The 15,767-nt window shown below is 39.3% G+C and overlaps 1 protein-coding gene across 1 annotated transcript in view; it reads right to left on the bottom strand.

Moving 5' to 3' along the window:
- DOCK8 (dedicator of cytokinesis 8) overlaps positions 1–15,767 on the bottom strand; it is a gene marked incomplete at both ends in the record, with an annotated part of 98,520 nt that overhangs the window by 70,727 nt on the left and 12,026 nt on the right. The window contains 3 exons of the mRNA XM_082013259.1: positions 1,661–1,732; positions 4,311–4,486; positions 8,718–8,820. Coding sequence (XP_081869385.1) covers positions 1,661–1,732; positions 4,311–4,486; positions 8,718–8,820 — 351 coding nt within the window. The remainder of the gene's footprint in view (positions 1–1,660; positions 1,733–4,310; positions 4,487–8,717; positions 8,821–15,767) is intronic.

The following is a 15,767-nucleotide window of genomic DNA, read 5'->3' as shown; positions in this document are numbered from 1 at the left end:
TGTCTTCCTTTCATATCTGTTTTGAGAATAGTGTCCAAGCGTAACGTGAGACTCCCAATAACAATCTATCACTGGTTTATGTGACACTGCAGCATCTTTTGCACTGTCTTGTTCTTTGCAATCTTTAATAACTTGCTTGCTTTGTCAGCCACAGCCAAAGCTCAGCTCTCTGGCAGGGCCCTTCATCACGTTAACCACACACTCAACTGCTCAATAAAGTTTTTGAATGCAAATTTGCCTTATCTGAATGAATGAAATAGTACAACACGACAAGTCTTTTCTCAAATGTGTATTTCTACTCCTCCTTCCGTATTTCTACAAGCACATGTAAGTGCAAAAATAGCTATGTTCTATTTTTCACCTCACTTGCTTTACTGCTTTCTCCCTACTTGCGGGCACAAAGCTGCATGCTGGCTCTTTACCGTGCACTCAGACCAACGCTGTGTGAAAGAGCTAGCGCCTGTGCTCTGAGGGGTGCAGGCGGAGAGCCTGCAAAACCCGCTAGCTTATTTTTAGTGACTCACTGTGGAACAGTTCTGAGAACTCAATCAACTTCATCAGCACCCCCAGAGGAAGTCTCTTAATAACTGTCAGCTGGGGGGGCTGGTGGCTGCTCTGTCCCTGCACAAGGTGCACAGTTAAACAATGCAATTCCTTTACAATCATCAGGAGTCAACCCGTAACGCACTGACTGCTGATTCACATCACGTCAAAAAAACAGAGAGTAGCAAGGATGGGCGAAGGGGCACAATGAAATGGCAGCAAATGTGTCAGCGCTCGGCCATCGGCTGCTACTACTGCTTCTCAAGAAAAGGGCATGAGCGCAGGAGGTGATGAACAGGAAGCGGTGCAGAAAAACAGAGCTCCAAAAACCTCTTTCTGAAGAACAGGAGGAGGTGATGGGGAAGGAGGTGACCTCCACTGACACAGCGCATCCCTGAGAGTCTGGGGACAGACACCCCTGCACAGAAAGCACTGACTGAGAGTTCCCTTCATGTTTAACACATGAAATGGAATAGAATAATAAAATTAAACTAAAATAATTAAACTAAACTAAACTAAAAGAAATTAAATCACCTTAATTGCCACCTGTAATGACTATGGGTCCAATTCTGTGTATTGAACTACACAAATGCAGAAATCACTTACAGATGTAAAATAGTAAATATGGATGTTACACTAATAATCCCATGAATACAAATCAATTGCTCCTGGGAAAGCCCATAATACTCAGTTTTTTGCTACTAGCACTCCGTTTCATTTTCAGACACCATTAGAGACCAGATCACGTTGAATTTTTAGGGCATGGAGAGGAAAATTAATGTAATCTTTACCCCTGTTATCTTGCCCTTCAGTGTAATCAAATAGTAGTAGTATTCCTGATTTAGATAAATCATCATTACGGACAGTTGATGTGAATTTCTTCCCAATTAATTCCCAGAGTGCCTGATAATTAAGAAGTAGATGCAACAATATTTAGCTATAGCCCACCGGCTCAAACAAAATAATATAGTTATATACACTACTGAAAAGTCAGTTCTTGTCTTCAGTCCCTGATTTAAATCATTGTTCTTTAGGATTACTTATAACAGCATGCATCTTCCCTCTGACAAATAAGATGCAAGGTATCTTCTGTTTTATTTACTTGTATGTAGCTTACTTTCGATTCACGATCAGCCACTCCCGGATATAAGTCTGAACACAGTCTCTGACATGTGAGTCCAGTTCAACCCTGGTGAAAAAGCAACATATTGTAAATATTTTAGTACCTCGGTCATACCTTAAGGACAAAGAAATTTATCTAAACATGCTGCTCAGATAAAGGCCTCTCTATCAGTCCCCTCCTGTACATGTATTCTACTGCTAAACTATTGCTTGACATTTAAAAAATTCTGTGTACTGCATGAATTCCCTGATGTAGGTTTTTGTTACTGTGTTTATAAATTAACAAACATACATATAACAGAGGTAACCATTTGCCACACTATGCATTTCATGAATGTAAGACCGACGTTGCTATAAAATACAGCAAAATAAAAGAAATTATGCCAGGTAGTCATCTTTGTGATTTTCAAAACTTGATAACAAGTCATCACATATGGAGATATTTTTCCAGAGGCCTCTTGCAAATACATTGTTTCTTGTATGTTTTTGGTGTAATTTTCTCTTTCTCAAAGAAATGAAGAAAATTCTGAAAAGGGACCCTAAGCTTTTAATCAGATAGCATAATAAAACATTAAGATCTAAGAATCTGTTATAATTTAATTTTATGATTTTCAAGTAAGTCTTATTTAATGTTGGGGGTTGTCAGTGCTGATCGGAATTGAAACATTATAAGCTCAAGTAGATGTCCGTGAATTTGCTGCCATGATGCTATAGCGTAATTCCCCTACCCCTATTATAAAAAATTTTAGTGACCTGTGCCAAAATCACTTGTTACAACCTCCGATCCTGAAGTGAATAGAAGAGTACGACACACATGCAATGCAGGAATGAATGGGTGGAAGATTCAGATTCAGATTCAAATGGGTGGAAGGTATGATCTTTTCAACACTTTCCACCCAGAACTCTGGTTGGTTGGTAGTATCTGTTTCCTGCTCTCGGTGCAGGAAGACACCACAAACTGCATCGCCTGCAGGTGAATCTTTGGTGCATGCCCCTCCTGTGCTCTCACCTTCCCTAACACACCCTGGCATCCTCGACCAGGACTTTCTGTGAAAGTGCTAATATCAATAACGGGGGTGTGAACAGCTGAATGGGAAGCTGCTGTGTAAAAAAATCTGCTGAAAGCATATTTGCTGGTATTGACTATTTGAGCTCTGCCACAGACGCCTTACAAAACCCTTAATGTCACTGTGGTGCAAATCAGGCCCAAACCTGATTGTACAGCACGAGTCTACACATTCTGCTACTGAAAAAACAAACAGGTAACTGCTGTTTTAAACAGTAGGCATGCTGGGAAATAACCTTGTAAATAGTGGAGAAATGGTCATTCTATATTTTAAATTTCATTTCAAAGTTGGATAATTTTTCACTATTTTTGTCCATACTTTAAATAAATAGGAACTTCAAGCACCAAAGTATTCACTGTCTCTCATATCCATGCTCTCTCTCCCCAATCCACAAGAAAACAAGAATTCATTATAAAGATTGAAACATTTTCTATGAGCAACTTCAAGCGAAGTTCTTCTTGTGCAAATGTTACAGAATCACGTAGGAGCTGTATGCTTCAAAGGATTCTCAGGTGACGAAGCGTGGCACCTCTTCTACCCGCTTTGCTCTTCTGAACTTCTTGAGAGATGCACTGGGCCAAGAAAGAACTTGCAGGCTGAGACCTTGCTTAGAGAGAGGGTTGTCAGCTAGTCCACAGCGGGCAAAAATCACCTGAACTGTGGTTCCTGCCTAGCCTCATTGCATTTGGTATGTTGGGCAGAATGTTTATCTGGCTGTTACTGTTTGCAAAACTCAGTAAGCCTTTGTGGTTCTTTGTGAAGGTACCATTTACAGTGAAACAATCCCTGAAGAGTATTTTGTATACAGTGCATAGGGCTCTCCTAAACCACATGCGAAAACTCTCCAATGCATCCCTTTTTCTCATTCTGAAAAATTCTGTTGCCCACAGTTTGCTTGTTTATTAAACCAGCTTAAATATTTCCAGGATAGCTGAGCACAGTATCAACACATGCTACCTATTTTAATTTAAAAGCTGTTGAAAATAGCGGAAATCTTCCGAATTATTTCATTAAATGCCAGCCCGAAACCAAAAGTGACTCCTATGCTAGAAATTAATGCATTTTTTTCCCCAAACCTTGCAAAGTATGAACTATTTTCCCTCTTTTAAGCAAGAAAGGTACTGAGAAAGAGATGCTTAGTGATCTGATCAATGCCATGAAACTCATAGCTGGCAAAAAAAAAAGAAAAAGAAAAAAGAAAAAAGAAAAAAACCCTCAATCCTATGCTTACTACATGACCAGAATCAACTTCCACCTCTGGGATCACAGCTACAAAATTATTTTTCATACTGTCCTCCTGCCTTTCTTTTATTCTTCTTCCTGGTCTACGCCTACCTCACTTCTGCCGCCACCAGCCAGCTCAGGAAGTTGTGTAAGCACTTGCATAATAAATGTGCAAACAGGCCTAACACAATGAATGACAATGTTCAAGTGTTTAAAGTTCAGCAAGCGTGTAATGGATGGATGGATGGATGGATGGATGGATGGATGGATGGATGGATTGGAAGAGTAAGGTATCTAGATCAACATCTTCAAGACTATTTTTAAACCTGCAGCATTTCGGAGAGAAAGTCTTACCCATCTTCTGGCATAGAGGGTTGCAAAGTCCTGCACTCTTTGGGTGTAAAGACAATGTCCAAGTCATCTTCAGGAAAGTCACCAAGTTCTTGTGCTAGTTCTGAGTCCAAGTTGTTCAGCCGCGTCATTAGGAAGCCTTCAAAATCTACCGGGTCTACTACGTCATAAAAGGAAGGCTAATGGAAGAAATAAATAGGTATTTGTTTTAGCAACAGAAGGATTTTCTTAATAGTGTCATTTGGGTTTGTTTGTTTAATTCTTTTTGTTGTCCCATTATTTATTAAACATTGGAAACAGAGTTCTGACCTTATACAGAGTGCCACTGCGTTTAATGCAGGGAAAAGTTGCTAATGAAACATTCAGCTGAAAAAAGAAAGGGAACAAAGAGAGAAGTTTTAAAACACAAAGAAGAAATAGAAGATACTAAACCTACATCCAAATTCACACCTGTTTTCTCTGTTGAGCTTTCCTAGATGCTGGCAGAAGGAGGGCAGCCTGAGGTATACCCTGGATGCCCTCAGACGTGTTCTGCTGGCTTCCTACGAAATGGACTTGGTCCCCCTTGTCAAATCCATGGTATTAATCAGAGTTATGAAAAAAGGCAGCAGTGAGTAGGAACAACAGAGGACAAGGGCAGGTGACCAAAATGATAGCAGTAGGCAGTACCAGCTGGCAGGGAGCTGTCAATGGACTCTACAGCACGTGCGACAAAAGCAGCAAGCAATAACAAGGCCAAGGCAGTAAGTCCTGGGAGCTATACTGAGCTAAGGACCAACTATAAGCACCATGGCTGCCATCATGAAGATGCCACTCATTTGAGTAGCTGTGCCTGAAAGATACTGACTATTAGAAATGCTGTGTGCTTTCCACTCCAAACAAAGTTGAGGGCAAGGTATATGCAAAATCGGAATAAAATATTATTTTCAATCTCTGAATGTTACTGGTTGGCATTTTATTTGAGTTCTAATTTTACTGGATTTTTCAAGGTTTAATACAGTAACTACACAAAAGATTACATGGAACTACTAAAGTTATTATTGCAAACCTTAGATAGCCACCATTTCTACAGCACAGGGCATCGTACCTTGATAGAGAGCAGTTATATCTGATTATATTTAATCAGCCATTCTTACACAGAACATCTGATCAGAACAAAGTTAAACAGGTGTAAGCTCTGCCACTCATACACGCTATGAAGCTGTTTGGCTCTTTTTATCTGCTTAGGCTCAAAAACAGGCAGAAAATCTTGTTTGATATGGCACCTAGAAATGCTACACACACAGAGATGTGACTTCATATGTTAAAAGTATATGTCTTCTATGTATAGAGAAAACTGAAAATTATTTTATTTGCTATATATAGCCAACAAAAACAGCCTGTATATGTTTAGAAAATAAAACATCTGCCCAGTTGAGTACAGAGACCAGCATCTCATATTGTTAATTTTCTGGACAAGTAACAAATAGATCTAAAAGCTACAGCTTTAGAAAACTTTAGTTTTACTTTTAACAGCTTTAGTTTATGTTCTGTGAGTTCCAGAAAGGCTGAGGACAGCTCAGTGCAGTAAGAGCACAGAAAAATAGAGCATTAGAATAACAGGACTGGAATAACTTACTTACTAGGAAGAAGAATTCTAGCAAAAAATAGCTATCAAATAATCTTTGTCTGTAAAGAGCAAGGATTGCATTGCAGTGATTAGCCCAAATACCTTTCACAAGACTGCCTTCTGAAGCTGCCAGCAATAAATAGTCTGAACATAGATCAGATAATCTACCTCTATGATGCTGTTGACGGGATGTGAGGAAACTTAGGCACCCAATGTCCCTGATATCAACACTGCCTTTATTTTTAATGTTACTGTGTCCAACATACATTCTGCAGCTATCCTCCTTATACTCTGAGTGTTCTTCTCCACAAATAAAATCTGTGGGCCAAAATCATGAAGCCTTTACTCATTATTACTGAGTCCCACTCCTGCAAGGGTCTCACTAAATTTGACAGGATTTTTGCCTGAGCATGAAGTGACCTCTGCGCATAACAGTGGTACACACACAACATCAAGAATTTTAGCTCAATAGAACAATGAGGAATTCCACAATTTATGAAACAGGCAAAGGTGCTCAACAGTGGCAAAGCTCTGTGTAAGTGAACTAAAATGGCTCATACATAATATGCCACGTCAGTCACTGTAGATAACAAGATGGGTTAAAACTGATTAGTGTTTTGGAGTTTTGGAGCCTTTGTAGTGTTCTGGAAATACAAGTGAGGAAGTTATTCAGCTAACAAAAATCCAGAAACATCTTGCAGAAAGCGAAGCATATTTAGAAGAGATAAAGTGATAAAAACATCTAGGAGAAGCAAACCAATTTAAACTTTTGAAAAAAATAAATGTGGTAAATATTTGTGCAAATGATGTAGTAGAGACCTTTGAACACACTCAACCCCCCCCCCCCGCCCCAAGTCCCCCTTTTATAGGGAAACTGTATTGGTCTCTGCAAAAATAACGTCTCTGAGCTCACTCCTCAGCCTGTACATTTAAGGGATTGATTGAATTCCCTGAGAACACCTTTGGGAAAAATCTCTCTCGTTGCTCTTTTTACCCAAAGGAAAAATGTAAAACTGACAGTAAGTCCAGCAAATCATAAGGCAGACAGCTGAAAAAATACACCTTGCTGCGAATAAATTTTTTAGGTTAAGCACCGTCTCTGGTTTGTACCTACTGTAGTGCTGAGCATACTGGACCAATGGTTATGAGTAAATGGTGACCTTTATTAGCTATTGATTTTTTATTAATTGTCAGCATAATATCCTTGAAGATCACTTACTGTACTGCCAGTGGGTTAAACATTTCATGTTAGTGTATATATATATGAAGATATACTAAAAAAAAAATTCACTAAAGGTTAAAGTAAAACACAGCTCAAAGTATACAAAAGCATATTACATCCTTTCAGTTGCTGATGATGTAATGTTTTGCATGCAAAATTTTTTGCTTAATACAATCTAATTTTTAATTAAGCATTGCATTTCCTTTCAGAAATCACACTTGTATGTTCTGACAAGTCAAATTCATCGTATTTCACTATGTCTCCTAACTTTTTCTAGTTTAGGTGTTAATAATCTTTAATCACTAGAACATGTGCTTTTGACTATCATAAATTAGATACAAATGTAAAAAAGATGGTGAAAAAGGTAAATGCAGATGGAAGGTGATGGTCTCCCTAACAATTGGTGCAAATTATCAAAGGAAACAGAGATACTATTTCAACTGAGAAGCCAACACTCGTTTTCACACATTATACAAGTGTGCAAAACAATTATTCTACAGAAAATGCCAGAAACCATTACTGCAAACATACCTTTTTAAGGATGATGGATTAGAGGCATGTAGATTGCGACAGCACACAAAATGGCAGCTGCGGTATAACACTCGGCAAATGAAACGTTATCAAGTTTCTCAAGAGCAAAAGCAGTTGTCTGCATGTAGAAGAAGGGACCTAGCCTCCTCAGGCTGAATAACCGCAAGGAACAAGTTGCAGCATTTCAGATTAAGGAAGTGAGTAGTGGCGGGAGGCCCTGATACACAGGAAGTAGCTGCTTACATCTAGTATTTTACATTTTTCACAATCACTGGTGCACAAAGACTTTTCCTAGTCAGGTTCTACTTACTGGGTCTCACAAAAATAAGAAAAAATTAAAAGGGCCGAGAGAGAAAAGGAAAGAGAGTATCAAAATCGTATTCAGTTTTATTTATGATACAGAATGTTTGCAGAATACCCATCCTCCTGCAAGGCAATTAAAAAGATCTGACAATTTTTCCCTTTGTCATAAGGGCAGTGTCATATGGCCCCACTTCTTTAGAGGGGGATTACACGTGAAAGGCTGAAGATGATTCGGAGACACGTAACACTTGACTCCATTACATCTATGCCAATCAGGCCATACTTCGGCATTCCTTGCTTAACAGGCTTACTATACAACACTGAAAAACAGGTCAGTGCGCTGTCTCTGCTGCTATCTCTGGAAACTGTTTATTAAGCCAAGCTAGCTGAGCCTCCACCTTTCTTTTTTTCCTCTTTACTTACTGACCTCCTTTTGCAAATCATCTGTGATCACCACGCAATGGTGGCATTTACTTGATGGAGATGAATGTAATATACACCAACACTTCCTAATTAACTTTGATTTATAGCAGCATGCAGAAAGACTGTCTGTTTCAGGCTCTAAGGACCCTTCTCTGTTTTTTCCAATGCATAATTTCCTCAGCTCGCCAGGGAGTCTTTTTTAAAAGCTTCAGGCTGAAGCCAGTGGAAAGCGAGACAACTTAAGAAGATCACTTAATTTACCCCAAAACCATTAAGCAATGTAGATGCCACACCTGTGTAAGAAGATAAAACCAGAACTTACCAGATGAAGAGCAGAAAAGCCAGGGGTACTTAAGCTTCGTTGACAGAACTGCGCAAAGCCTGGTTGGAGAGTAAATTGCTTTCTTATTTCTGCAGAGGAGTGCCTTTAATTAAGCAGAGAAAAATCCTTATAATTACAATTATCCCCATACAAATTCCAAATGCAAGACTTCAGCCAATTTAGTCTCCTGCCCCAGTCCTGGAAATGTATTTTGATGATATTCTAGGCTCCTCTGGTCTTGTAGCTGATGCAGTCCTTTGCAGTCCTATATAATTAAGATTCTGACACTCTTCCAACAAATTTCTATCATTATTTGCAACTAGGAAAGGCTATGCAAGAAAGAATAATCTTGCCTTTAAGTGAAGTGTGACTGCAATCTGTACAGCAATACTTGCACATTTATTTCTGCAAAGCAACGATACCGGATAATAGAGCAGAGAAAGAAAAATGAACATCACAGAGGCAAATATTTTAGTGAACTAGTAACTGACCAAGGGATAAAAACAAGACCGCTCACTGAACAGTGGAAGCCCAGGCTTATATTAATAATGCAGTCTGCTCTGAAAAGCACAAGACAGACGAAAGCATGAATTTAAAAATCAGCCTGTACTGTATCAGCTGAACATTTGAGGAAAAGACTTCGTAAGTGCTAAGTAATTGATTTCAATGGGAGCGGAAAGAGGCCTGTACTGAATTCTCCAGAAATACCAGAGTGATAGTACAGTTGCATGTACCGAATCTGAAAATTCAGTGATCAGAGTAGCTTGGTCATTTTTCATGGAAACAAATTAATTAATATTTAATACGATTTAAGAATGATCAGCCATGAAATGGTAGCAAAACACCTACAATATATTTCACCATGAACGTTCAGAACAAGATTTTAAAATAGCAAGATGCACTTAAACAGATTTCAAGTGAAAAAAACCCCAACCTGCTGCCTACCAGGGCAGCCAGCTGGGAGACAGGAAAATACAGAGGTATGACTTTCCCTTCCGTGTGAGACTCTCTTCCAACTACAGCAAGCATTAACAGGCATCTTAGAATTACCAGACACCACAGGACAGTTTGCCTGTTTGGTCTGCACCTTCTCTCCTCTTGTGGCCTCTTGATTCCTATGACTAATATACCTATTCTGTGACACTTAATTTCTTAATACTGCTTTTCTTAACAAGTATAATGACAAAATCCTAAACTCTGCTCAATGCAGTTCTGCTTTGACAGGCATGTCGCAGAAGGTATAAAAGGTACTAGAGGTATTTATTGGGTCTGATTTCTAAAACAAAAGATGCATAAATAAAAGTAGCTGCTTGTAGGTCAAAAGGCCATGCCAGGTGTGAGTGGGACAGTGCTGCAATCTGAGGGCAGCAGCAATTGCAGACAGAGGAAAGCCAGATTTATAGAGAAAGAAAAGAGATCCATTTGGAAGAGAAATTCCTACTCATCGGTGGTATTCCACAGATCAGGATGAAATGGGATTTTTTTAAAGGTTACTCAATAATTATATAAGCAAGAAGCCACATAGGGAAAGTGAGGAAGTCTGTACGTTTCTTAGATTATTTTTGCCCTATTTTAAAAAGAAAAGCTGCTTGTTTATCAAAGTTACTGTTACTCATCTTCTCACTGCACAAAATATCTGATCATGAATGTATGTAGCAAGGTGTAAGACACAACTCAAATTATTAAAAATTATTATTTTCCTTCAAACTTGAGTCAGTTTCTACCCTGTGCAGAAGTATCTGTTACTGATAGAAATAATAGATGTAGCAGCAGATGTTGGCTTAATGTATGTAAAAAACTGTGTGACAACGTATTGCAGAAGTTGTTGCTGTAAACAATGATATAACACATCTCTGAATTACACCAGATACGGGGTCATCAGACTATTTGAAGAGGAAATGGTATGAATTTCCATCTACAAAAGAGGAAGCATGCATGTGGATGAAGAGCCAATTTTGCTGTCTGGTAAAAGCCTGTGCAAGCCCAGCTAACTGAAACGAAATAAGTTTCTCAAGAGTGCCAACATTAGTTACAGTGTCTCCCCAATATTCAAAGAAAGAACCTGCAAAATAAAATAAAATGGAAGAAGAATCCTGTCATCTATAAAAGTGAATTTCAAAAAGCTTAAGAGTAGTTCAATTGACTGATTTCATGTTTTTCATATCACTAGAAGAAGAAAAGAAAACAAATACAGTAAGAATAACAGAAGACAGCAAAGTTGGTGTGAACCAATTCAGAAATGATTGGCGGGATCTACTAGTGTTGTGATTTAACTCCAGCTGGCAGCTGAGCCCCACACAGTCACTCGCTCACTCCCACCCCCGTGGATGGGGGAGAGAATCAGAAGGGCAAAAGCGAGAAAACTCGTGGGTTGAGATAAAGACAGTTTAATAGGTAAAGAAAAAGTTGCCCACTCAAGCAAAGCAAACCAAGGACTTCATTCACCCCTCCCCATGGGCAGGCAGGTGTTCAGCCATCTCCAGGGAAGCAGGGCTGCATCATGCGTAATGGTTTCTTGTGAAGACAGAACACCTTAACTCCAAATGTCCCTGTCTTCCTTCTTTTCCCCCCAGTTTATATACCGAGCATGATGTCGTATGGTATGGAATACCCCTTCAGCCAGTCTGGGTCAGCTCTCCTGGCTGTGTCCCCTCCCAGCTTCCCGTGCACCCCCAGCCTGCTCGGTGACAGGCCAGCATGAGAAGCTGGATGGCCCTTGACTGCTTAGCAACAGCTAAAAACATCAGTATGTTATCAACATTATCTTCATCCCAAATCCATACCAGCCACCAGGAAGACGAGTAATTCTACCCCAGCCGAAACCAGCATGACTAGGAATAGGTAAAGGAAAGACACAGCTACTAAAAGATGCTAAACCAAAAGAACAAGTTAGCTACCCCAACATGGAGAAAAGGTGGGTGTTACAGTCAGAGATCAGCACGGAAAGTTTTGAAAACTTAAGAACAAAGGTGGAAACTGAGCTCCTTCTAGACCGCTCTTCGATAACGCCAGAATAGCTGTGGTCTGTGAGGTGCCAATTTTCTGAGCAAAGAGCTACCTCAGCTGTCTAGGTACCCATGTTAACCTAGTGCATGTGGTGTCCCAGCTGTTATGGAGGCTGCAGTCTATCCATGCCGTGGCCATACTTTTACTCTCCCTGCCTGTACAGCAGCCCTGTCTGATTCTGAGCAGAGGTTTACAGTCACCCTTAGCAGCAAGGATGGTCTAGCTATGTGCCAAAATACAATAAGGAAAGAAGGCAAGTGATTAAGGATAAATGCAAAGCATTCACTGAAAAATCTAGCAAAAAAGGCAACTATATCTCTAGAAAGCAGGACTCAAATAATCATGGACCAGTCAGCTGGTCTCTGATATTCAGAAAAGGTAGTACTTAACTCACTGAACAATCAACTTAAAAGTAGCTGGAACATCAGGTGCCAAACTGTGGTCTTCAGTTGAAGCAAGGGGACCACGAAATCATACTTAACATTAAAATGTACAACACCTTAGTAACGCCTGTTTATTAATAGTCTGATGATGAAGTGTATGGTGGGCAACTAGAAACTGTGGACTGTACTAAGCTATGGTCCAAAAAATTTGGCAGTTAATGGTATATTATTGGCCATTATTAGGTAATCATGAACAGCCAATACATATTTATTGAAGCGCAGTCATGTAAAACCAATCTAATACTTTTCTGTGATAATTTAACTGGCTTCAGTAAGGCTCTTGATAGTGTCACTCCTGACATTCCTATAAGCAAAGTAAAGAGATAGTGTCTAGATGGAATCATCACACCTGGTTCCAAAACTGGTTAAAAAAACATATTCAAGGTGTAGTCATCAATAGCTCAACAGAAGATTGTGAAGAGGTTTTGAACAATGTACTACTGTAAGTGAGAAGCAAGTCAATTCTTCCCCAGTCTAGTTCCAGTCCATATTTTATTTTATAACACTGATGATGGTATAAGTAACATAGTAATAAAATTTGTGGATTACATCAGACTGGAAGAAGTTGTGACTACCTCTGAGAGGCAGGACTAGCACTCAAAATGATCTTGTATTTTAGAAACAGTCTGAAATCAGCACAGTTAGATTCAATAAAAATAAATGTAAACCTCTAAACTTAGGAAGAAAAAAAAAATTCAAATGCAGAAATACTAAAAGGGAAATGAACTGTCTAAAGAAATAGCCATGCCGCAGAAGAGGCTCTGAGAGGCTATACTGGGACACTTACTAACAAAGTACGATAAGTGAGGAAAAAGAGAAGTTATTTCTGCTTATTTAAGTCAACGAGACAGTGATTAGGCTGATGTACACACTTAGAACACCACAGAGTAAAATGCAATCGAATTTAAGAGGCTTCAAAAGAGAGTGGTCAGAATGCTAAAAATTTTGGGAAGGATGACCCATGAGGAAAGACTGAAAAAAACAGATGTGTTACGAAAGAGAGGACTGAGGGGAGACAGCAGTTGTCTTCAACTATGTAAAAGGTAGCAATCTGTGAAGAAAACAGTGAGCAATTTATGTCCATAAAGGGAAGAAGTAGTCTGCTTAAATTGAAGCAAGAAAGATTTAATAAGCTATGAGGGAAAATGTTCCCACTGCAACGGCAGCAGGACACTGGAAATGGCCATCTGGGGAAGCCACAGTGACAACAGCACACTGATGATGTAGATCATGTCTCTGAACTGCCTGGAGAAGAGCATCTGGGCAACACCAAGCCTTTCAGAGAGCAGCAATGGGACTCAGCAGTGTTAATAGCTCTACAGACCTCTCATGCTGGTACCTGTCCCTTTGTTTAGATAAATAGGAAACACTGGCTGAAAAGAAAAAGGTGTAGATTTGGGGGAGTTTTTTTCCACAAAAGTCACTGCTGAATTCACAGTTAGTCAGCATTCACACGGCATGTTGCAAGATAGTGTAAACCTATGAAAAGATGGGAGACGATGGCAGCCAAAGGTCTCTCTCTTTCTAAGCATCCTTGGCTACTCCATGTTGTTGGAGCAAAAAAAGGTCTATTGGAATTCACTGCTCCTCCCTGTGTTGCCTTGGCCCTACCTGAATGACGATGCTGTACTCCTTTGCTGTAAATCTTGAAAAAGCTGGAACTCACCCGACTTCCTGATCCACCCAGATGGGATTGGAGGGTAGCCAGAAAAAAAAAAAAAAAAAAAAAAGCCAAAAAACTGGTGCTGCTTAATCAGAATTTCATCACTGTCTGTCCCACTGGTAGATGCAATCCTCCAGCAATTCTCCTGAATTGCTAAGAAAAAGTTGCAACATAGTCTGTATTTCACAAATACTCTCCAATGCAAAGTGTACAGTTTGCATAATATATTAAAACAACAGTGTAACCAAAGTAACAGACTACACCTGGAGGTTCTTAAAATTAAATTTAACTTGTGGGTCAAATTCTGAGATGTTTCTCAGAGCAGAGCTCATTGCAGGATTGAAAACTTGGAGATTTAGGTTACTGGTGGGCCTAGATGAGGTATCAGGAAAGGAAGATAAAATAGCTGTTTATTTTCTGCCTCTAACATATGTTAGATCTGTGGCTGAACATTGCTGGGTTCTATAACTAAAATTATATGAATACTTGTAATGCATAAAGCTGGTTCTGTAGTTTCACTGTAAATTCTGGTCAACAATATAGTTCTTTGAAATATGTAGTTTAAAAGCAGGCACAATGGGTATTTTGCTAGTATGTAGATAATATGAAAACTTAAACACAGAACAGCAATTTAGAAATAAAAGAAAGCAGAAAGAGAAGAGCTTTAAAGATCATCTATTAACTGGAAACCAGAAACTTCCTAAGAAAAAGCCTGATTTTAAAAGTGTGCTTCACATGCCTACTGGATCAAGTTATCCGAAGTTACCTACTCTTAGAAGTTACCTACTACAGGGAGGTAGGAAGAGTAATCTTTAACACCTTTACAACTCCTTCCAGCAGACCGAAGAACAGCGAGTTGTCTTCTGCAAGAGCTGCATACACAATTAGACAACAAGGAAAGACGAAAAAATGAAAGAAAAAGAGACTACAAGAACCATCCCCAAGGATGGAGAAACATTCACATTTAGATGTACACAGATGGCGGAATCATCACATAAAATACTGAAAACTTTTGCTTAACAGGTAAAATATTCAGCCTTGGCTACCCTGAGGAGTAATGCTTTTCATCTGACACTGTCATGGAAAATTATCAACTAGCTTTTGTTCTTTTTCTGAGCCTAACATGTAACTTCTCTAGTTACAACTGAAAACAAGCAACAAAAAACTCTGGAAGAGAAAAAGGTAACAATTACCCTTCTCCTCCACTCCCACACACAAACACACACACAAAGTTTTGGGCAACAATCCAGATCTTTAACTAGCAAATATGGGAATCTTGCTTAGAAGTCCTTTTCTTACTGACAGTGGAACTGCCTGTTTTTCTTCTAAGTTTCTAATTAGTCCTTAAGGCACCAGAGCTCTGCTTTGTTAGTCACTGTTTACAACAGTGGTCGATCTGAACTAGCTGCTGTTTCCTTCATGGCTCAGGTAGGCTATACACTCTCTGGCACACTCCTCCTTTGGGGTCTACCACATTAAGACTCTGTTTCAGCTAAGGCAACAAAGATCCTATTTGAGACAGTTGAAATCTAACCAGTCTTCTCAAAGGAGGCGGTGCAGGGACAAAGAAAGAAGTCTAGCAGAGGTTATCATCAACTTCATTATGCTGGCAGCTTGTTACAAAGTGAAATGGGCAACAGGTCAATTTTTATTTTTGTCCCAGGTCATGTATGCCATTCATTCAGTGAAGATTTTTCACTGCCACTCAATTTTGCTGTTTCTCCCTCAGGAAGAGACATAAACATGCATAAAAATTAATTTTCTAATCCTGGCAGTGGAGGAAAATGGCAACCATACCTTCATGCCATGCAAAAAAGCTGAAGACCTAGGATTTGGTCCTGATGAACCATGCTTTTATGTGCTTTTTAATCACTGTGCTCTGTGACTAATATGGAAAAGCTATGATATAACATTTGAGAAGACATTGTGCATTGTTGA

Source organism: Phaethon aethereus, assembly GCF_964289735.1.
Source record: "Phaethon aethereus genome assembly, chromosome: Z".
Lineage (NCBI taxonomy): Eukaryota > Metazoa > Chordata > Aves > Phaethontiformes > Phaethontidae > Phaethon > Phaethon aethereus.
Note: the sequence above shows the minus strand (reverse complement) of the source record. Positions and strands in the feature narration are given on the sequence as shown.